The following is a 22,748-nucleotide window of genomic DNA, read 5'->3' as shown; positions in this document are numbered from 1 at the left end:
TGCAGTTGGTTTGGGGTCAGTGGAATGCGCACTACATAGCATCTAGGTCAGAGCTGTCCTTGAAATAACTGATTCGTACCAGTTCTTTGTGTCACTGAGGTGTGAACTACTGCTCAAATTTCTGCTGCAGATGCAGTACGATGTACCAGAGCCATACTCCAAATATGATGGTCTTCTCTCTCAGTAGTTCTACATGGCTACCCTGAGCCCGGTCTTCCTGTGACTGTAAATTCTCGTGGCCACTGCTGCCAGCCATCATGTACAGTGGCTGCATTCCTCCCAGGTCTTTCTGCAATATCGCAGAAGGAAAATTCTGCTCCTCATAGCCCTATTACATGTCCTTGTACAAACTCAGTGAGGTGTTGATAATGGCGTCTTTGTCGCCTTAAAGGGCTTTGTGCCTAACAGCAACCCCATCCTATCTCAAAGGTAACTAATGCTAACGACTATTATAGTGTTTATTTAAAGCAAACATGACTTACATCCTCATAGTAGCACTACAAGTGCAGACATCATCTTTAAGATGTAGAAATAAGCCTACCAACTCTCATTTATGTTGCACAACTCATTCTTCGTGGTACAGTAGTTATGATCTATTCTTATTTCATAATTTGTACCACTATGGAGAAGTATTCATGAATATCTACAGTGACCTGCTTCCTTGATATTTTCAGATTTATGCAGAATTCTGAATCTTCAGTGAACAGTGTTCAGTTTGGTTAATAACTCTAATATTTGACATTTAGAAAGAGTGATTTTGCAATTCGTCAGTTTCAGAACTTCCATTGTTTGAAGCACGAGTTTAGATTGTTTACATTCCAATGAATAATATATGCACTCTTACTTCTACTTATGGGCTTAAAGGTGTTTATTTCCATGTATGGTTCAGTCTTGCCTTTTTATTGCTACACACGTATTATCATCTCCCTGATTACTACTTATCCTTTTCGCTTATTGTTTATATCTTGGCAAGTATTTTTGGACATCTTACTAATGATTTTTGAGTTAACCTATTTAAATATCTTCTATCAGACACTTTACACTTAAAATTTCTTGGAATCTATGAATACTACTCCAAGTTTATTGATTTTAGATTTAAAGTATCTTAGACCAGGCACTTTAGACTTAATAATTTGTTGGAATCAATATCTATGAATTCGACTCCGAGTTTAGCACTGTTTCTTGTCACTGCCATTTATTCTCTGTACATAGCTTTCACTCAAAGGTCTCATGCGCAGTAAGTTAAGCAGGCATAAACCATATCAGTTTTATACGTAATAAAATCAGTAGTTCACCAAATATAATTAGCAAGCTATCAAAAGTTGTTTTTGATCAGACATTAAAAACAACTTATTATGGGACAATTTTTGCACAGATTATACTAATTATGGGATAGAGATGTTGTTAGGTGTTACCACAGTCTAATATAATATATTAGACTGTGGTGTTACTAAATTCAATAACGTGATAAACTAAAGATGAAATTTTAAAATCCCAATGCCGGCCGTGCTTTGAATAAAAGATTAGTACAACTGAAGCGGATCTTTCTAAATTAATTTAAAACAACAGTCAGTCACTCATGGTATAACTAGCTGCCAAGCCCTATAACGTGTCGGAAATGGAAGCAATGGCAAGCATGTCAGTGGTGGAAAACCGCATACTATGCTCACTACTTTAAAAGGTGTGGCAAAATAACGGTGTGGATTTCACTGGAGATTATGTTCTTTTTTTTTCTTTTATTTGATATTTAGATTTTTCTGGAATATGGCTCGCTCTATTGACTGCAGGTGCTTTTTGGAAAATATGTGCGTATACTGATTTATAAGCTGTCGTTTCGTTTCCTTAAATATATTTTTTATGCCAGCGCCATAAAATAGAAACATATTTAAATGTCCAGAGCCAGCGATGACATAACAAAAGCAATAATGTGCGATCAATAAATGTACTGCACCAGAGATCTTCCTTGGAAGATTGCTGTCGTCACACCATTTAAGCGAAGTTGGGACTGTCATTGTCATACGACTTTGAGGTGTGGCGTAAGTGGTTGAAATTTTGACTGTAGTTCGCGTTTGACAGTCGTTCTCTGTTTGTGGTAAGTAAACTGTGCAGTTGTTAGTGTATTAATATGCTAGAATATAAAAGACGAAGAGTAGGTGTAATAATTCCTGTGTGACGCAGTTCACAAGAGTAAGAAATTCATTTTATTGCATCAGGTGAAGTTTGGCTGGATATGTTTCGTATATTTTGTTGTGGAAGTAAAACTTGTGGGTAGTTTAACGACGTTAAAAATATTGGCTTAGAAATGTGTAAGACTAGAGACCTATGCCCTCAAAACTTGGGTCACTTAGAAAGTTTACTACAAATTCGATGCGTCTCGGGGTTTCCTTGATCCATATGAATTGGTGACATGTCTACAGCTATTGCTTTACGCACCTGTTAACTTGCAAACTTCGAATGTAAGTCGAAGTATATTCCTATTTAAGAACAGGAAACAATAATTTAGCAGTTGGTCTCATAATTTTTAAGCAAGTGTGTCTATTCATACATTTTACGTGAATGCCACACTTCCCAACGATAGTGTGGTTTCAGCTTAAGGTGTTGGACTTGCAAGTAGTTGTATAGGGCATTTGAGGAGTTTCTGAAGGCACATTTTTAAATCTTGGGTAATTAATATGCGACGTTAAAATCGTACTCAATAATATGGTTCGGCCCGTATTGTAGTTATAGTTGTAGTTACAACATTGTAATTTATTTGTGAATAACAGCTGTGTATGTTTGCACTTGAACTGTCTTGTTTGTCACTTATATTAGCCTTTGCCAGTTGGGTGTCTTTTGTACCACTTTAGTTTCAAATGGGTGCTGCTCCACCTAATTACATTAATTTGTAGTAGAAGTGAGTTTTCTTACCACTTCGATTTCTACAGAGTATTTCGGTTGCCTTTCCAACTTCCTAAAGCTCTTTAAGCTTGTGGTTATCATTCGATTGCTTGGGCATTGAAGAATTTCTGATGACAATGATAGAAGTTGAACAATGCCAGGTTGCTAAAAGTATCTTGATATTTCAAAGTAAAACTGCAGTATTGAACTAAAACTATTTCTTGTTACTGGTAACACCAGACACAATGAAAATATACCCAGAGTGTGGCTATTTTTTTTTTTTTTTTTTTTTTTTTTTTTTTTTTCGGGGGGCTGGCGGGCGGGCTTTGGGTCTGTAGTTATACTGAACAAAAGTGTAACTTTATATATATATATATATATATATATATATATATATATATATATATATATATAGTAAATCATTAGAGAACTGTCCGAAAGAGTCCAATTGGGTCTTTTGTTATTGTTAGTGTATGGTATGTTTTCTAAGTAGCTAAAGTATATTAGATTTAGCCTACTGCTGCATTGTTTCGTGTTGCTGTTAATATTCTGCATTAATATTTGTGATGTGTGTGAAACTAAATGTATTGAAAAAAGCAAGGATGGGAAAATCCGCTCTTTGTGCAGTTTGCACAAAATGGCATTACAGGCAGTGAAGGCAGTTACCAGTGCAAAGACAGATAAAAAAAAAATTGTTATATTTGTCACTGAGCCTGCATCGGACTTAATATTTATGATTTAGGATCGTGTAACTTTGAGTTTTACAAAGAGACTTTGTACTGCACAAATATTGTGGAGAAGATTATAGTCGGAACTAGTGTCGGTGGCTTAAAACTGGCTGTGAGCGGAGTCCTCCAACAATATGACACAATGGCTTGTCATTGTAATAGGCATAGACTGTATAAGAATATTGTAGGAAAGGACAGGTTGTGGACTGTGGTATGGTTGAAAGAACCATCCTGGTATCTTCCTGCAGTGACTTAGGAAAGAAAATATGAACTGGAATGTCTGGATAGAGCAAACTCTGAGGAATTGAGGTTACCTGTTGGTTTATAGATAAATTTTCATGTCATTTATCCTTGATGAAACTAAATATGGTGCTCTTTAATTCAGTGCCATAATTTGTTAAAAATAAATTGTATTTTGTAGATTAGTCAGTGGAGATCAATGGACACAACTGCAAGCTTGTGTAATAGTAGGTTGAGCTTCAAATGTGTGGAGCTGGTGCAAAGATTTGTGTTTTCATCAGCTTTGAAGTTGAGAAAATGTAAGCTTGCTTGCTTAGTAATATGGGAACTGTATCACATTAAATTTTGAGGGGCTGACTGGTATAATTATTTCAGGATCAAGACACACTTGTTTGAACCTTCCATTACTTAAGTTGGATGCAGTTGTGAGGGGAAGCTGTTAAACCCCACTAGAAACTGACAGCGATATTGAGATTTCTTTGGTGCTGTAGGTTCTATGAAAACAAATACATGTTCGTACAATGTTATGTGTTGACTTGGCCAATACTTTCTCTCTTCCTGCCTTAGAAATATATATTATTTCATAGAGGAGCATATACAATCTGGAGTGCTTGGACAAGCTTGTATTACTGAAAACCTAAGCTCTTTGGTCAGTTAGGCTGCATTTGCAACAGTATTTCTGGCTTCCATAATAGATTCTGTAACTTCACAATTAGGAGTCATATGCTTGTAAACTTATAAAACGCAATGCCAAAAATGTAGTATTATAAATTGAAGTGGACTCTTAAGGATCATGTTGTTCTTCTATTATCTTATTAATTGCATGATGTGATGACTTTGTCATGAAAGCATTCAGGTAACTCAGTTTATGGGTTGTGTTGGTGTTAGTCAATGAATCATAGGTCAAGCACAATAGGCGTTGTAACCTTTTAAAATTAATCAGAATTTGGAGTTTCATGAAAACATGTTCGTCCTGAAAGCTGTTCACTTGCCAACTTAAATCAATAACAAATTTCTATCGATGTCTTTCTTTAAACACTGCTACTAAAGTACGTGGAGGAGTTGGAAAATAAATTTCCCCTCCCTGTCAACTGTGGTCAGAGTTGAGTGTGAAAGGAAAAAAGAGAATGAGATGTTAAAGATATCTATGTTTATTTTTCTGCACAATTTCAAAGTACATTGACATTTATCGCTTTATAAGCTTCAAAAAGCCTTCCTGGAAAAATCAGGGTGTTGCATACGGAAAAAGCATTGAACGGCTTGTTTGACGTCAGCATTGCTGCCAAAGCGCCTTCTGTCTAGTGTCTTTTTCAAAGCAGGAAACAGGTAGAAGTCACTTGTTGCAAGATCCGGACTGTAAGGCGGATGGTGTAGACACTTCCAACCAAGAGGTGCAGTATGGTTTTCCGTTGCTGTCACCATGTGTGGTCTTGCATTGTCATCAAATAGCAAAATGCCAGATCTGAGAAGGCCAGGCCGCTTTTTCTGAACAACCTCTTTCAATTTCGACAGTGTGGCACAGTACTGAACAACATTGATGTTTGCATCCTCCAGAAAGTCCAGCAGCAAAACTCCTTTGGCATCCCAGAAAACAGTGAGTAGCACTTTACCTGCAGACGGAGTACTTTTGTACTTCTTTTGGACAGGTGATGGCTAATGTTTCCACTGTATGGACCTTCGATTCGGGTGTGTAATGGTGGAACCATGTTTCATCCCCCATCACAATCAGAAACATAATGTCATTGCCAGATTCAGGGTAACGCACTAGCTTTTCCAGGCTGTATGCCATGGATTGTTCCATGTGTGTCGGGGTCAGTTGGCGGTGCACCCATCGTGCTGACACCTTCCTGTATCGAAGAATGTCGTGAATGATCTTGTGAGCTTGCTCATGTCAGATTCCAAGTTCTGCCGCTACTCCATCGATGGTGATACACTGGTTTGCTTTAATCATGTCATCCACCGTACTGACATTTGCATCTGTAGTGGCCGTGCACATCTGTCCAGGTCTCGGTATGTCCTGCATGTGCTGACGTCCATCACTGAATTGCTGGCACAATCTGTCCACCATTTTCCTCGACATCACACCTGACCTCTACACCTCAACAAGGCGGTTATGAATTTCTGTGCCTGATACTCCATGTGCCCATTCATAGTGGATAACAGCTCTCACTTCCACCTTTGACCACAACTCCAAAATGTACCCTCTCTCCATAGCTCTGGGAAAAGACTGAGTGGCTGGCCTCTGCTTTGCGCAGGTACTGGCAACAGTGCCATCTGCTTGATCGCGGTCAACCTCTACCCACTGGTGTATCGGTGTCTTGCACGTGTGCGTCACCTGCTTGTTTGTCGTCTTTTGCCCATACAACACAACTGTGCCCACAGTCGGCAGGGGAAACATATTTTCCAACTCCCCTCGTATAAATGTAATGGAGAGACTGGTTGAAACCATATAAACTATACAGGTCAATTTCTTTTTGGGGAGTGCTCTCTCTCAAGGGTCATTCCATATCAAATCACCCAATAAAAAATGAATTTTACACCCACCTCCTTAGATTTTCATGAAATTTGGCTCAAATGGTTCTAATACCATCCTGACAACACCTGCAAATTTTTTTTGCTGTATCTCTTAATAGTTTTTTTATAAATGGCTTTTTAACATGTTTATTAATTATAGTAGATTAAATTAGAATTATGTACAAAGATAGTGTACTTACGACACTTATGTATAACCCAACTGATTGCTTGAAACATTGAATTTTTTTGAGTTATTTTGTCTTTTTAATAAACATTAATGCTGACTCACTGTTTTTCCACTTCATCCAAGAGCTTTCAGTTCTTTTGATACAGTCTTTTTTGAAGTAATACATTCTTCCAGTGCTGCTTGATTGAGGTGAGTCTACTACACTGTGCTCCAAAGGCACTATGCAAGAATCTTCTTTCAGGCCAATAAAATGATGCAGCTGGTCCTGAAGGATGTAGAAATAGAATTTCTGCATCTTCTTCATCATTGAATATTGTTTTTACCAGTCCAAAGTACCAGTTACCATCATAATTTGCGGCCACATAACTATTTATGGATGGTTCAACACAAACCCAATCAGAAGAAGAATGGAAAGAAAAGACTAAGGAGGGTTTTACATTATCTGTAGTCCTAATTTCAAGGTTTTGTTGGAAGTGGTTTGAAGTTATGAAAACTTCTTGTTCCAGGAATGGTTCGGGTTGCTGAAAAATGTTTTTCTAGTTTTAACCGTAGCAAATCAGCTTCTTTTTTGTCAATAAAGTGAAAATGAATGTTTTCAATATTTTTTCACAAAACTTGTACACATTGATTGCTGTCATTATTTGTTCTTCGTCTGAAAGCTGTAGACAGGCTTTCCTTAAAATTCTTTTAATAGTTCCTCCTAGGCCATCACAAATTGACTTCCCATGACTTGTTGCAAAAAAAAAAAAGTGTTGGGCCTTCAAATTAGTCTCTCAAGTGTTCAGTCAAATTTTTAAAACAGTTTCTATTTTTGTACTGCCCAGCACAACCATCTGTAAAGTAGTGAACTGAGTCAATGTCAGTATGATGTAATGACAGCCACTTTGTAATTTCTTTTTGTACAAAGTTAACAAAACCAGTGTCATGTTCTTGGTCATCACTAATAAAACAGTGGTTGGAAACAAAAACATTGTTTTCCTCATTTCTTAGAAAAACTCCAACTGGGTGTAGAGTAGAACCTCCTCTATTCCAGTGGTAACTTTGGATCTCATTTTGTATAACAAAGGAATAATTTTCACTGAAATCCCTAACAATAATTGCTGTTTTGGGTGGTGGGTCTTCTTTCAATCTTTTAAAGGCTGCTGATTGGGATTTTGCTATAAACGAGTGCGGGGTGAGCTTTTCCAATGACCTAACCAATAAAGAAATGTAGTCTTCAACACTGATAGACTGTTTGATCATTTCTGCCCTGTCTGTGTTAACCCACTGACTGATTACAATTTCTTCTAAATCATAATGTTCACTTAGTTTTTCAGTTAAGTACTCAGTGCAGTATTTGCAGGACAGCTGTCGCAATGATGTAGCATGCAGTTTTGGTTTTCCGTGTTGCACACAAGCATCTTAATTAGGTCTGTATAAGATTCAATTTTCACAGCATCCAGCAATAGTTTAACATTCTGGTGGATACTGCGTACACATACAGTGTGTGTGCCTGCAGCACCAGCAAGGATACACCATTTAGGTCTCAAGAAACAAAATTTTGAAAATCTTACTTCTACCTCCCATTTGAAAGAATAAGAGAGTTCTCTCAAGTTACACAAAATGAGTCTTTTTTTGCATGTACACATTTTTTTGAACACTTACTTTGTCTTTTGTTCCAGGTAGCACTCTGGAACTTTCATCCTTTTTCATAAAAATCTGTTAAGTCTTACTGTATTTTCAGAAAGAGTTTTACCTTTTTTTTGGACCAGGAGTTTCCAAAATACCCTTTTCAGATTTTAGCTTTCTAGCTTGTGGCACCATGTACTCTTACATTAAATTTTCATCATTTTATTTCGACTCCAAGAATCTGGAGTCAAGGTCAGAATCTGGATTTTTCTAGACCTCCCAACAGATGAAATTTTCTTTCATAAGAGAAATCATTACATCAAAATCCTTTGCTTTCTCAACCACACTTGTATCTTCTTCGTCATCAGAACTTGGTGCATCGTATTTTAATGCTTTTGAAACCGCCTTTTTTGCAGTCTTTTCAATACTGCTAACCTTCCTTTTAAAATAAGACCCTTCACTTTGTTCTGACAAGCCATGAAGCTTTATTGGTGTTAAACCTAAATTATCAAGAGCAATATTTGTTTGTACGAGGGATTCATTTCTGGATTCCAATGATTCTAATTCAACCATGACTTCATCATCTGTTTCACTTTCATTGACTTCAACTCTTTAATTTTTCCTCGCAAAAGTTACGGCATGTTGAGCAAAGCTTTGTCCAGGTTTTATGCAAATATTTTTTGTCAGTAATTGTTTAGAAAGATCCAAGCCTACACTTCTCAATGATTTTTTGATGGGCTTTTTGTGTTTTTTTTTTTTTTTTTTTTTTTTTTTTTTAGTAGCTGTGGTGTGAACATATATTCTTAAATTCACACAGATTAATTCCAGATCGTAAGTGGATAAAATCTTTTTCTTCCTCACTCAATTCAGATACCGGTTGTAACTTTTTTGAAGGTGTGTAGGTTGTTTGGAAACAGTCAGATTTTTTAAATAACCCTACCTTACAGGTTTGAATATGACATACTGATTTCACTTTTGGTCTGATTACTGTTCTGTTTACTTTTATAGAATATTGGAAAAGAATCTCTGTAAACTAAGTAACAGTACTCAAATAAACTTAATAAAATACTATCCAAGCACTATTTAACACTGTAATAATTTTTTTACTTCAAAACACAGAAGTAACAAAACAAAATCCAAGCGTACATTGTTACTCCAAGAAGACAAACTTATTTTCGGTGTCTGTCACTTGGTACTTTTTATTTTTAAAATATAATTAATATTATTTTAAAAATTAGATAACTATTAAACAGCTTAAAAAGCCAACATAATTTTTTTGTCTAACAGCCTATACAATTAAGAGTATTTTAAAACAAATTTGAGCTTTCTATCAGGTCTGAGACTCTAGATATTGCAGTTTTTGTAAAACTAACATCTGTTAGCTAAAATCAAAAATAAAAAAAACCTGTAAATTTTTTCATTTGGAAGATTTTAATACATCTTTATGGAAATTTTTTTAACATTTACATATAATACACAAACTTATTCCAAAAATTTCATACGATATCTTCAGTTTTCTTTAATATACAATTTTTTTTTTAGTTGTGAGGACACGTTTAAGATTTCAGACTGCTGGAACAACGCCAAATCTAAAAACTTAAATTTATTAAACTGAGAGCAAAAAAAATTTACAAGTACTTTCAGGATGATAAAAGAAGTAATTGTACCAAGTTTCATCAAAATCTGACATGGTTGGTGTTAAGGCCTGGGTGACTTGACATGGAATGACCCTCAAATGAATTAAGGTGCCAAGAGTACAGATATTGAGTCATAGAGCAAGTGGGTCTTCTTCACTTTAGTTTGTTGTACTCTGTTGATACCTAAAGAGATTTCAATGTGACACTTTGTAACAAAACTCTTGATAAACTGTTCAGGATGTAATCTCCATGTCAACATTTGCTATTGTGAAAGTAATTTACAGCTGCATGTGAGCTTGACAGTCAAATCGGAAAAGTTAAGGCATTATACTCCTATTAGGGAAGTTTTTGTCTTTATCCTGCCTTGTACTGTTTCCGTAATGATGGAAGTCTATGTGGAATGTAGAATACGGAACAGGATAACATTGCTATTGATGTAAGGGGAAGGGCTATAAATGATCAGTCACTGGTAGGTGTGTTGGAATAATTGTTTCTAAAACTAATTGAAAATAAGAGGACAGGTGGTCAGAGACAAAAATAGTTAGGTTGAAAAAGAAATTTAAATAATACTGTTATATGCATTTCTCACTTTATTTAATATATAAACTCCATCAAAAGTAAGAGATCATCTGGATTTGTATGGTCTTTCCAACAGAATACAAGAAAGTCGTTTTCATGAGTGCTGTCTTTTCTGAAGTACATAATGCATGACTAAGGGGCCCCCCCCACCCCAGAGATTGAAATTTCTTCTCTATAAGAAAGGTGATTGAGAGATAAACTACTGATCCATTTCACTATTGATGTTTTCCAAAATTTTTGAGAAAGTGATGCATTCTAGAATTGTATCTCTCATAGCAACAGGTTATATTAAAGTATCCTTGTAAATGGTCAGAGAATGTAGCCATGATCATAGTCATGTAAGATGACTTGTTCCACATAATTGCAATCGCACAAATAATCCATGGAAAATGATACTAACAAATGTCTACATGTGCTGGAAAGTTTATGCCAGATTTTTACCTCTATCTCCCCCCCCCCCCCTCCCCCCCTTCCTTGCTTTGATGTCAGCGATACCAGTGTTGTTGCCTCGTGTATTGAATGAGTGGCACTAAGATTTGTCATTGAAGTATAGCATGTGGGTTTTGAGGTCATAATATTGGCAGAAAACTTTTGGTAACATGAATATTTCAGGAATTTGTGTAATGTTTCATGTATTTTCTATTTATTTTGAAAAGAAAGTGCTATTAAAATGGCAGCCTGATAATGAAATGTAATCATACTTGTAGTGTTTAATCCATTTTATTTTCAGATCCCACAAAGCAGATATGCAGATCTTTGTAAAGACATTAACAGGGAAGACAATAACACTTGAAGTTGAACCTTCAGATACAATAGAAAATGTTAAAGCAAAGATTCAAGACAAAGAAGGAATTCCACCTGATCAGCAACGTTTGATATTTGCTGGTAAACAGCTGGAAGATGGCCGCACTTTGTCAGATTACAACATACAAAAAGGTAATGCGCATGTTAATGTCCATGTGACATTGTTGCCAAAAAGGCATGTCTCCTATTTGTTGCATTTTTTGCAGCTTTTCTGATTTTAATATACTACAATCCAGTTGACTGTTTTTCTGTTGAAACAGTCCTACAATATTTCCATTTTGTTTCTAGAATCAACACTTCACTTGGTTCTCCGTCTCAGGGGTGGGATGCAAATATTTGTCAAAACTTTGACTGGCAAAACAATAACATTGGAAGTTGAGCCTTCGGACACAATAGAAAATGTGAAGGCAAAAATTCAGGATAAAGAAGGCATTCCACCAGACCAGCAGAGGCTAATTTTTGCAGGAAAACAGTTGGAAGATGGACGGACACTGTCAGATTACAATATTCAAAAAGGTAAGTTTATATTCAAAAGTACTTCGTGACTACTCATAGTACATACTTTTTGTGCATGATTTCATAACTAGTCTGAAAAAGTATAAAATGTCATTATGGAAGCCAAATAGCACACACTTTGTCAGGTACTATTAAGATTCATCAAATGCAAAGCTGCATGAAAACTAATAATGCTATTAACAATGCAGGAAACAACAAATTTCTCTCAAAAATTGACTTAAAATCAGTTGAAGTAGGAAGTGCTGCTACCAAACCTGGCAAGTTCATCAGAGTACATTTTAAGAGATCTTTGTAGATCAACAAATAGGATTCTTACTTGCTTCTGTCCTGAAGTTCACATGGGCCATTAAAATTACATATTACAATAGTGCAACATTATGTCCAGATGAATTGCAACCACATGTAAAACACTACCGACCATTGTTGCTTGGTAGTAAATTTCCAGGGCATGTTTCCATGAGGCCAAAAAATTGGCGAATGCAAGCTAGTAAGAGTGCAGCTAGCAAGGAATGAAATGAGATAAGAAATTGGCCTTCATGGGTATATTTTTTAAGTTTGCAGAATGCTTATTGCTGCTGGATAAATAGGTTTTCCAGAATTTTACCAGAATGTTGAAATAAGATTTCAAATGCCTCTTAAGTGATTCTCCAAGAATTGCAAATGAATGTATACCAGTTGAAACTAGTGATGACATTTTGGTTTTGTCACTGGTGATCCCTACAGAAGAATACGTATAATTAAAGTTCACTATTCATCAATAAGCCTCTTGTTACTAGAAGTATGTAATCCTTTTGTAGGAAATATTTTGTTAATTTAGGTTTGGAATTATATAGTTTTTATTTAAATTTAGTGTTGACTGGCACACACTATTTAGCAATTAATTCCTGTTTCAGACATGTCCCAATATTATGAAGTACCTGGTATCAAATTAAAACTTTTTGGATGAAGAGCCCCTTGCACGTAAACTCCTCCTATGCAATTTTCTTGCTTCGTATTTGGAATAAATTCTAAGCTTTAGGAATTTTTGTCGTACGTAATGTTGCCAGTTGTCCTTTCAGATAGTTCTTTTTATGCATTACTACTAATGTCTTGTAGCTCTGGTCATAAATTAATCAAATTTATGAAATAGTATTCTCATTTGTCCACTTCCTTCTTGCTCTCCACAGTCGCAACAAAAATCTAAAGTGGTTATTTTATATGCAAAATTTTTGAATAAAAGTGAATGTCATGTATTGCAACCCACTGTAAAAGTGATATAGTATTGTGTACCCCTTAAAACAATATATAAACAATTGTATATTTGATCTTTTGATTCATCTTGGACCTTTTAGGCTTAATCAAGAAAAGAGCACTAAATAGTTTTTAGATGACACAATCACCAATGCAATTGCAAATAGTGTAAACGCAGTTAAAGGAAATTACAGGTAGGAATATCAACAATGTAGGAAAAGAATCCCTTGTAATACTAGAAGGTATGTCATGTATATAGTTGCATTCTGGCCCAAGATGCTGGAGTTGGTCATGTGTGCATAAGGTGTGCTTGCTTGTGGTTTTTCTGCCGGTGAAGACTGTGACCAAAAGCTTTATTTAATTGTTTCAATTGTGCCTGTCTGCAACTCAAGTGTTTTCTTTACAATAAGTAGCAATGTCTCCTTCATACATTCATATTTCTACCTGTATTTTACATTGTTGGATATAAGATTAAGGAAAATAAAAATTTCCAGGTGGATGTTGATTATGCCGTTATCTATATTCTAATATTGTCACATAACAGGCCATGAAGTAATCTTCGCAAACTATATGTAGATAAATAATTCAGTGATAGGGCACATTAAAGGTGATATTATTCTTACAATTATCACTGGGAAGAAACAAGCCTATGTAATATTTGTGCCCCCACTTTTCGTTAATTATAATGGTGCCGACATAATACATGAATAATAAACCTGTACTGTAAATGAATCTGACCTGTACGGTCACCTGATTGTAAAAGAAAGTGATTTTAAAGAAAATGGAAATGATGCTAAAATTGAATATATTGTCTAGATACAGAAAGTAAAGTTTCTATGATGCTGCAGAGGTTTTTCTGAGTAATTTGGAATACAATGTATTGTTCTCAAGCAGACTGTTGCAAAGGAGCTTTCTTGATGGTAAGATTTGACTAAGAATTTGCAGTTGAAAGTGTGATTGTAAATAAGAATGTGGTAACTGACCATTATTGGTAGACAGTATACTATATTTAGGTAGTTAAGATTCAAAACCTTTAACATGCTGTCAATGAAGTGTGTGCAGTTGCAAATATGGACAACATTTGTTGTATAATGGAATGATGACATTGAAAATTTGTGCAGGACTAGGATTTGAAGCGACATTTTCTTCTTGTCACAAGCTGTGGCCTTTGACTGTCAGAGCATGCTTCATGGCTAGGCTCAGACTTCAATGCATTGTCATCAATGTGTTTACAACCTGCACTTGTACATTCTTTATGTATGTTCTGTACAGGGGAGACATTTTGAGTCGCTATTTGTGGACAAATAAAGTATTGCAGTGCATGCACGTCTGAAGTAATGGGCACTGCAGTGACTACAGCTTTTGTGATATGTGTGAAATGTTTTTTCAGCTGTAGTGGTCACCTTGCCGATTTTGAGCACGTGTGTGCTGCAATATGCTTATTATACATAAGACTTAAGTTGCATAGAATGATGTGCAACCAGAAAACTATTTAGTGTTCTTAACTGTGCTTGTCATTCCCTGGCATTATATTAAATCAAGGAAAATCAAAATATTGATATACAGTAGTGTTGGCACAAATATGAATCTTTTTGAAAGTGAGCATGGTTATTTCAAATGTTGCAAGAAATTGTTACCTGTGGTTCAAAGGGAAAGAGAGTAATGTACCTGAAGGTTGATATTGTTTCTGGCTTCTTAACAGATTGCAGTTCTTCAAAACTTTAACTGATGAACGTCTTTCTACTTCAGAATCTACATTGCATCTAGTGTTACGTCTTAGAGGCGGCATGCAGATTTTTGTAAAAACTCTAACTGGGAAAACAATAACATTGGAAGTGGAGCCATCAGACACAATTGAAAATGTAAAAGCAAAAATTCAAGACAAGGAAGGGATTCCACCAGACCAACAGAGATTGATCTTTGCTGGGAAACAGCTTGAAGATGGAAGAACTCTCTCAGATTACAACATACAGAAAGGTGAGGGCAGAGCTGCAGAAATAACAGGAAGTTTTGATTTCCTGAGTAATGTTTTGTTTTGGTAACGATTGCTTGTGCTCATGACTGTGTTGTGTGTGGCATTTAGTAGTTGCAACAAATAGTATGTTAAATATTCTTCTGCACTGTAATCTAAAACAAAAAATTGTTGGAAAAAGTTGTCTAGGTATTAAAGAACAGTGAATCAAAAATTTGTTAAAGTGAAGTTGTTATACTCTTCAGTAATTGGTTTGTAATAATGCAATACAATAAACTAAACAGGTGTCTAACTGGGAGAATTAAAATTGTAACTGAAGTTGTGTAGACTTTGTCCATTGCCAGAAAAGCGTCTAATACTAGGGTGTTAGTCTGTAGGGGGAGCCAGTTGCAGGTAGTCAGTTAATAAAATTTCTCTTATGCTGTGAAGGTTTTTTAGAGTATGTAAAATTATAATTTAATGTGCATTGTGTTCTCATACAGATTGTTGAAAAGAATCTTTCTTGTTCTTGTTGAAAAATTTGACTGAGCATGTGCAGTGAAAGTGAAAGGTCATTGTTAATAAATAAAAATTATTTATGTAACTACTAAAAGATTCAAAAAGAAAGAACAATTTTTAAATTGTTCGTTACACACACAGTAAAAGATAACAAAATTGCATGTGTTACAGCATAAAGGATTGAGTTTTGACACAGCTTGACTGTTGTTGGTAGCAACATAGTAACCACAAGAAGAAATAATTTTGTGTGTTTGAATTTGCACAAAGTCGGTCCAGTGTTAAAGTGCATTTTACATTCTGCTGTTGATTCAGCAAGAAGCTGCTTTCGCACAAGCAGATTTATAACTGGCTTGCAGAATTCATGTAAGTTGGTTGCATGTGAAAAGGAAAGAGCACTGGTCAGCCATACATGTCTGTCAATGTAGATGGGTGGTTGGGTGGGTGGGTGGGTGGGGGGGGGGGTGGTTATCAAAGAGGCATTGACACAGATCCATTGGGAATCTCCAACAAAGGCAGATGAACTTCAAATTCCTCAAACAATGCTGTGGCATGTCCTGAAACAGATGCCTGCATATGAAGCAGTAAGTTACTGCAGCCATTGATTCCCAGTGACCATAACAGTAGACAGTAGGTACAAATTTTCATTTCAGTTCTTCAGGTGTGGCAGAACACTTTTCAGAAAACTCATCTTTTCAGACAAATCTAAATTCCATTGGTTGGGTAAAGTAAACCATCGTACTGTAAGATTTGTGAGGGTCATAAAATCCTGACGTCGGACATGACTCAGACACAGAATGTTCACAAAGTTTGTGGACCTTCCCTTCCTTGTGGAGGAAATTGACACGGATGCCGTACCTTGACATGTTGCAGAATGTTTTTAAACTTCATGACAATCCCAGTGATTAAATTTCTATACATGGTGGCACACAGGCTCACTTCCACATTCAGGTATGGCATTCTTACCAGTGCCCTGCAATGCTGGATTGGAAGAGGTATAAAAGGTCATATTCATTGCTTTTGGCCTTCCAGATAACCAGACGTGATGCCCTGTGATTATTTTCTGAGGGAGTACATAAAATAAATCTCTTACCTCTGGCAGCTACTCTTAAAGAGCTGAGAAATTGAACTGTTGATGTTTGTTTAATAAATGTGGACCTATTGATTTTTCATGTGAGATCAGACATCTCGTGAGCAAGGCATGGTATAGTGTCAGTGTGAACATAAAACACTGAACCTTCCTCTGTCCAGTGAGAAGCATACTGTATTTATATCTTGCATATTCTCTGTAGCAGGCAATTGAAATATGGTCTGGGAAGTCTAGAACAGGGCCAGTGGCATACTACCGTGTTTCGTGCAAGAATGTTGTCAGCACTTGCTGTGAGGTATGATGGGAACAAAAGTAGGGGGTTAGCTGTTGTCTTAAACACCCAATGAGAGAGTAGCAGGCAGATGTTTCGAAGTAATGTGTTCAGAAGAAAAGGTGCAGCATTGCTGTAAACGAAGATTATAAATTTGATTGTTCCATAATGAGATTTTCATTCTGCAGCGGAGCGTGTGCTGATATGAAACTGCCTTGCAGATTAAAACTGGTAGAGCACTTGCCCGCGAAAGGCAAAGGTCCCGAGTTTGAGTATTGGTCTGGCACAGTTCTAATCTGCCAGGAAGTTTGATTGTTCCGTGTTTGAGTCGCAGCTGTTTAAACTGTGTTGGTATCTGCAAACAAGGGACAGTGTCTCAGCCCACAATATATTCGGAAAAAAACAGTGAAATACTTCTCTGCTCTTTGTTGCCTTGCAATCGATCTGTGTGAGCACACTGTCGATCAATCTTCAATAATTAAGTCAAGGAAGGAGGTATGTGGATCAGTCTTTATTAATATATTAAACATGTGACCCATGAGTAAACAATGATCCACCTGCCTTCTTCCATGACTTGGAAAAAAACATTGATCCACTTACTCAGTGTGCTTGTGTATTCACTTCATCATTGCACCTGATAAATTTTTGTGCCTCTGCAATTAATCCGTGAGATGTGCACTAACATCACTCCACTTTATAACACTAGCTGCCATAATCACAAAATATTTCTCTCAGAACTCACTACCACACTAAAAACAGCAAACAAGACGATGGTTTCAATTTTGGCACAAGAAATAAATTGGCTACTTAAAACTGACATGCTGACGGCCTCTGAGGAATAGGTAATCACAGCTGTGACTGCCACTGGCCCTGCTCTAGACTTCAACCATCTGTTCTTTTTGAATCACCCTGTACTATGGATAGGCAGGAAGCTGCATTTGCATAGTGAAGATTCAAAACCTTTTATGCTGATTCAACACAATTACATTTAAGTTGAATGGAATGTGATGGTGTGCAAAGAGGCAACTATTAGTTATATTCTTAACTGTGATTGTCATTTTCTCTGACATTTCATTAAATTAATGAAAATGAAATAAAAATATTGATAGTGTTGGTACAAATATGAATCTTCCTAAAAGTAATCATGGTTATTTAAAATCTAAAAAGAAATTGAGGTTCCCAGTGGTAGCATTCGCCACTATTGAGGTAAAGTTCTTCAAAGGGAAAAAGGGTAATCTGCCTAAATGTTATATTGTTTCTGGCTTCTTAACCCATTGCAGTTCTTCAAAATTTTAACTGATCAATGTCTTTCTACTTCAGAATCTACATTGCATCTAGTGTTACGTCTTAGAGGAGGCATGCAGATTTTTGTAAAAACTCTGACTGGGAAAACAATAACATTGGAAGTGGAGCCATCAGACACAATTGAAAATGTAAAAGCAAAAATTCAAGACAAGGAAGGGATTCCACCAGACCAACAGAGATTGATCTTTGCTGGGAAACAGCTTGAAGATGGAAGAACTCTCTCAGATTACAACATACAAAAAGGTGAGGGCAGAGCTGCAGAAATAAGTTTTAATTATTTGTGTTTCTTTTGGTAATGATGGCTTGTGCCAGTGACTCATTCTTTGTTGAATGCACAGCATTTATTAGCTGCAGCAGATGGTATGTGTCAAATATTCTTCTGCAGTGTATCTAAAACAAAAAATTACTGGATTGAGTTTGCTTAGTATTAAAGATCAGTGAATCAAAAAGCTTGGAAGTAAAATTGTTATACTCTTTATTAATTTGTTTGTAATAATGTAATATAGGAAACTGAATAGGTGTCTCAGTGGGCTAATTGAAATTGAAGTAGCACAAAGTTTGTCGTTCTAGTAAGACCACCAAGATAATTGGTCTGTGAATCAAAGCGAAGTTAAAATAGTAGTGAGACATTTTTCTTTATTGGAGATTCTGGGGAATAAACTGACAGTTTGCTTAAATGAGCACTTCCTGGCTCCCCGTTAGTTTTCCCGATCCCAGGTATGAATTTGTAACTGTCAGATCTCTGCTCACTCGGAAATGGATCAAAGCTGGTGGGCTGTTGCCTCGTCAGATAAACCCCGTGCAATCAAACTAACTACTGCAGTGTTGCTATCTTCTTTCCACTTCTCCCAGAATGAATCCACAGTCCTAAGTAATCTCCACATCAGTAGTACCAGGTTAACCCATAGTTGGGTGTACTGAGTCAACTCTACATGGTTATGGAACCTTACAGACAGTAGCTCATATCTTGGTGGAATGCTCCCTCCTTTTGGCCCTCAAATATTGTTGGACGATTCACGGATGGTTTACCTGGTTGTCAGTGTTCTCTATAAAACTGGTTTTTATTTGCAATAATGTTTTATCTCCGGAGCAGGAGTAAGGTGGTTGGGGATGGGGCACCTGTCATTGTTGTAGGGGCTCCCCAACCCTACAGCTTTCACTAGGCTGCTCTCTCATCCATTTTTATTGTTTTAATTGTTTTTTAGATTAAGTTTGTCATCGTTAGGTGTAGGGAGTGCCTATATTGTTGGCGACACCCCAAATCACTTTCGGCTTCCCGACCAGTGTTCGGTTTATACTGCGGAGCTTTACGCTGTTATCCAGGCTGTCCACTACATCCGCCGCCATCAGCGGATACAGTATGTTATCTGATCAGATTCTCTCAGCTCTCTCCTCAGTCTCCAAGCTCTTTACCCTGTGCACCCTCTGGTCCACCGGATTCAGGACTGTCTGCGCTTGCTCCACCTGGGGGGCGTCTCGGTGGCGTTCCTGTGGCTCCCGGGACACGTTGGTATCTGTGGAAATGAGGCGGCCGATATAACAGCCAAGGCTGCAGTCTCTCTTCTTCGGCCAGCTATTCAATAGATTCCCTTCGCCGATCTACGGAGCGTTATGTCGTCATGTTGGTTTTTTATGGCACGCACATTGGTCGACACTTCCCCATAATAAATTGCGGGACGTGAAAGGTCTTCCTTGTGCTTGGATCTCTTCCTCCCGAACACCTCGTCGGGAGGAGGTAATTTTAACTAGACTCCGGATAGGGCACTGTCTTTTTAGCCATAGACATCTTTTAAGCGGCGACCCTCCCCCACTCTGTCCCCACTGCTCTCAGCTGTGGACGGTAAGACGCCTTTTAATTGAGTGCCCCTATTTTACTCCGTTACGCGCCCGTCTACAGCTGTCGCCTGATATATCATCCATTTTAGCAGATGACACGTGCTCGGCTGATCGCGTTCTCGAGTTTATTAGTGCCAGTGAAATGACGTCAGTCATTTGAAGCTTTTTTGGGGACAACCAACCCCTTTCTGTAGTGGATTTTTAAGCCTTCCTTCTGCTTTTAGTTTCTCCAATTTTACGACTTTTGTTCCCATTGCTGCTGGTTTCCATTTTCGGTTTTTTACTGTTTCCTAAGTCACGGACCGGGCGCAAATGACCATAGCAGTTTTGTGCCCTAAAAAACCAAAACAAAAAAAAACTAAAAAGATTCAGTTTGCCTCCTTTCTGCCCCACCCAGTTTTCTGTCCTAAATGTTGCATTCTGTCAAATAAGTGTGCTCTCAGATATATTTACAATATTAAATATTCCTGATATTAAAATTGTGCTACACCAGGGTATTTGAACCCACACCTTTCTCTGTGCACAAACATATCGGAATGATAAATGTAAAACTATTTAATGGGTGAACTCAACTTCAACCTGTTGCTATTCACTACTGGCATAATAGTGGAAGGGCAGCACTAGTGACAGATCACAGCAGTCAGGAAGCACATGAGCTCAGCCAATCTTAGAGTATGACCTACAAAAGGCAAGAGGTAGACTTTGGGTCAGTATGAAATATATAATTTTGGTATAGTAAAATAGGTAATAAAAACTATGTCAAATAGCAATGTAAGTGTATTATGACTTACCAATAGCATTATTGTGCTGAATATACTTACAAGGTTCACTTTAGGGATACTGTGTTGGTTTCATAATAGTATAAGCATAGTGAGACCATGTAATCACTGTAGTGTTAATTAGTAAGTGCAATAAAACAAATAAGAGGCTTAGACTAGCAAGTGTTTTCATAGTATGTAAATATTTCAAAAGAAGTCCCCAGGCAGTGCACAACCCAATGTTGTCAGTTGTTAGGAGAAAAAGTTTGAATGTGGGGTGGTATTGACATCTGATATTGAAAAAAATTCTCTGTAGGAAGCAGCCATACCACTATGCTTTATTTCTTTCAGAAATACTTAATTGTGACAGTATTCAAATGACACTGTGTGATGTGCAGAGAATTGTGTGTAAAGACAACTAGGTGTTAAACAGATTTCAGTGGAACTTAGATATTACAAAAAAGAGCATTTACAAAGCACTTCCTTTTTCTAGTTACCAGTAATAACCTAAGGTTTCAGTCTGTACCCAATGTTCACAAAATTTTTGAAGACTTTGACTGCATACATGGAGCATCCATTTTTAATTTTACCAAAAAATTCATTTTTCTCATTTAATAAGCATTATGAAATGTTACTGCAATACATTGATTTGTGTGGGGTTAATACTATCTGCATATTTTTCACTTCAGAATCAACTTTACATCTGGTGTTGCGTCTCCGTGGTGGTATGCAAATTTTTGTAAAAACTCTCACTGGCAAAACAATAACTCTAGAAGTGGAGCCATCAGATACCATTGAAAATGTAAAGGCAAAAATTCAGGATAAAGAAGGGATCCCACCAGATCAGCAAAGACTCATCTTTGCAGGGAAACAACTAGAAGATGGTCGTACCCTCTCAGATTACAACATCCAGAAAGGTGAGTAAAGAACAGTTTGTCATCCAGTGACCTTATTATACATGGCTGTTGGATAATGTGACTTTTTACACCCTGGTAAATTACTTTCCAGAATCAACATTGCACTTGGTGCTCAGATTGCGTGGTGGTATGCAAATTTTTGTCAAGACATTAACAGGTAAGACAATAACATTGGAAGTGGAGCCGTCAGATACTATTGAAAACGTGAAGGCCAAGATCCAAGACAAAGAAGGTATTCCACCAGACCAACAGAGGCTTATTTTTGCTGGTAAACAATTAGAAGATGGGCGTACTTTATCTGATTACAATATTCAGAAAGAGTCCACTTTACATTTGGTTCTGAGGCTTCGCGGTGGTTGCAGTGTCTGAAAGTTTATGGGCTTCAGATATGAGTGACATTTTTGTTCCATTGTGAAATGTATAAAATGAGCATAATGAGTATTTTGTGAAAATTACTAGTCACTGTGATAGTTATTAGTTATTTAAGTTTGACATAATATAAAGCTTTGAATTGAAGTGTAGTTTGTGAAAAAACTCAATTGTTAGCTGTAAAAGTGTTAATTGTTCTGAATAAATGGTATATAAGTTTTAAGTGAGATTGTTTTTGAAAATTGAAACACTGCTCTTTCCTTTGAAGACTTTCCATTATTTCTCGTAGTGTGTAAAGACAAATGTTTAATTTCTGAAACTGACTGCATGTTAGCCTCGCTGCAAATTGAATTTGGTGATGCAAAATTGTGGGGGGGGTCATTAATCAGTTTAGTGTAATTTAGCTACAGTGCATGTTTCTATCAAACAATGGGTAAGATGGTTTAGCTGGAGCAATAATTCTATTGTGATACAGGCTATGTAGTACGTAGAGAACTTTTGAAGAGCAGAGCACTCAGCTTCAAAATAATTTTCTGTTAACATGACATAGGGTTACAAAGCCAAAAGACTGGCTCCTACCACAGCCTTAGACAATAAAATACATTCATGTCACTTAGTTCATTATTATTGTAATTATTGGCATAAAATTCAATCCAGAAATTATTGCAAACGAAAGCAGACTATTAATTTTTAAAACGTTTACTGAATTTTTGGCGAGACACTCATCATTTCTTAGTCACTTGACATGTCACTAAGTTTTCAACAATATTTAAAACATGTGTTCATGGACTATGCTCAGAAAATGAGGCAGAACA

The 22,748-nt window shown here is 36.7% G+C and overlaps 1 protein-coding gene across 2 annotated transcripts; it reads left to right on the top strand.

Annotated features, from left to right (window-relative positions):
* Positions 1-1,944: 1,944 nt before the first annotated feature.
* Positions 1,945-22,156, top strand: LOC126259557 (polyubiquitin-B). Of its 2 annotated transcripts, XM_049956448.1 has the most exons (7): positions 1,945-2,092; positions 11,101-11,306; positions 11,463-11,690; positions 14,670-14,897; positions 18,069-18,296; positions 21,337-21,564; positions 21,656-22,156. In XM_049956448.1, exons 2-7 carry the CDS (start codon positions 11,117-11,119, stop codon positions 21,931-21,933), a joined length of 1,380 nt encoding a protein of 459 aa, XP_049812405.1. In that variant the 5' UTR covers positions 1,945-2,092; positions 11,101-11,116; the 3' UTR covers positions 21,934-22,156. The 2 variants fall into 2 exon arrangements, with proteins under 2 accessions (XP_049812405.1, XP_049812406.1); XM_049956449.1 differs by lacking the exon at positions 14,670-14,897.
* Positions 22,157-22,748: the final 592 nt, after the last annotated feature.

The sequence above is a fragment of the Schistocerca nitens genome, chromosome 5, assembly GCF_023898315.1.
Source record: "Schistocerca nitens isolate TAMUIC-IGC-003100 chromosome 5, iqSchNite1.1, whole genome shotgun sequence".
Classification (NCBI taxonomy): Eukaryota; Metazoa; Arthropoda; class Insecta; order Orthoptera; family Acrididae; genus Schistocerca; species Schistocerca nitens.
Note: the sequence above shows the minus strand (reverse complement) of the source record. Positions and strands in the feature narration are given on the sequence as shown.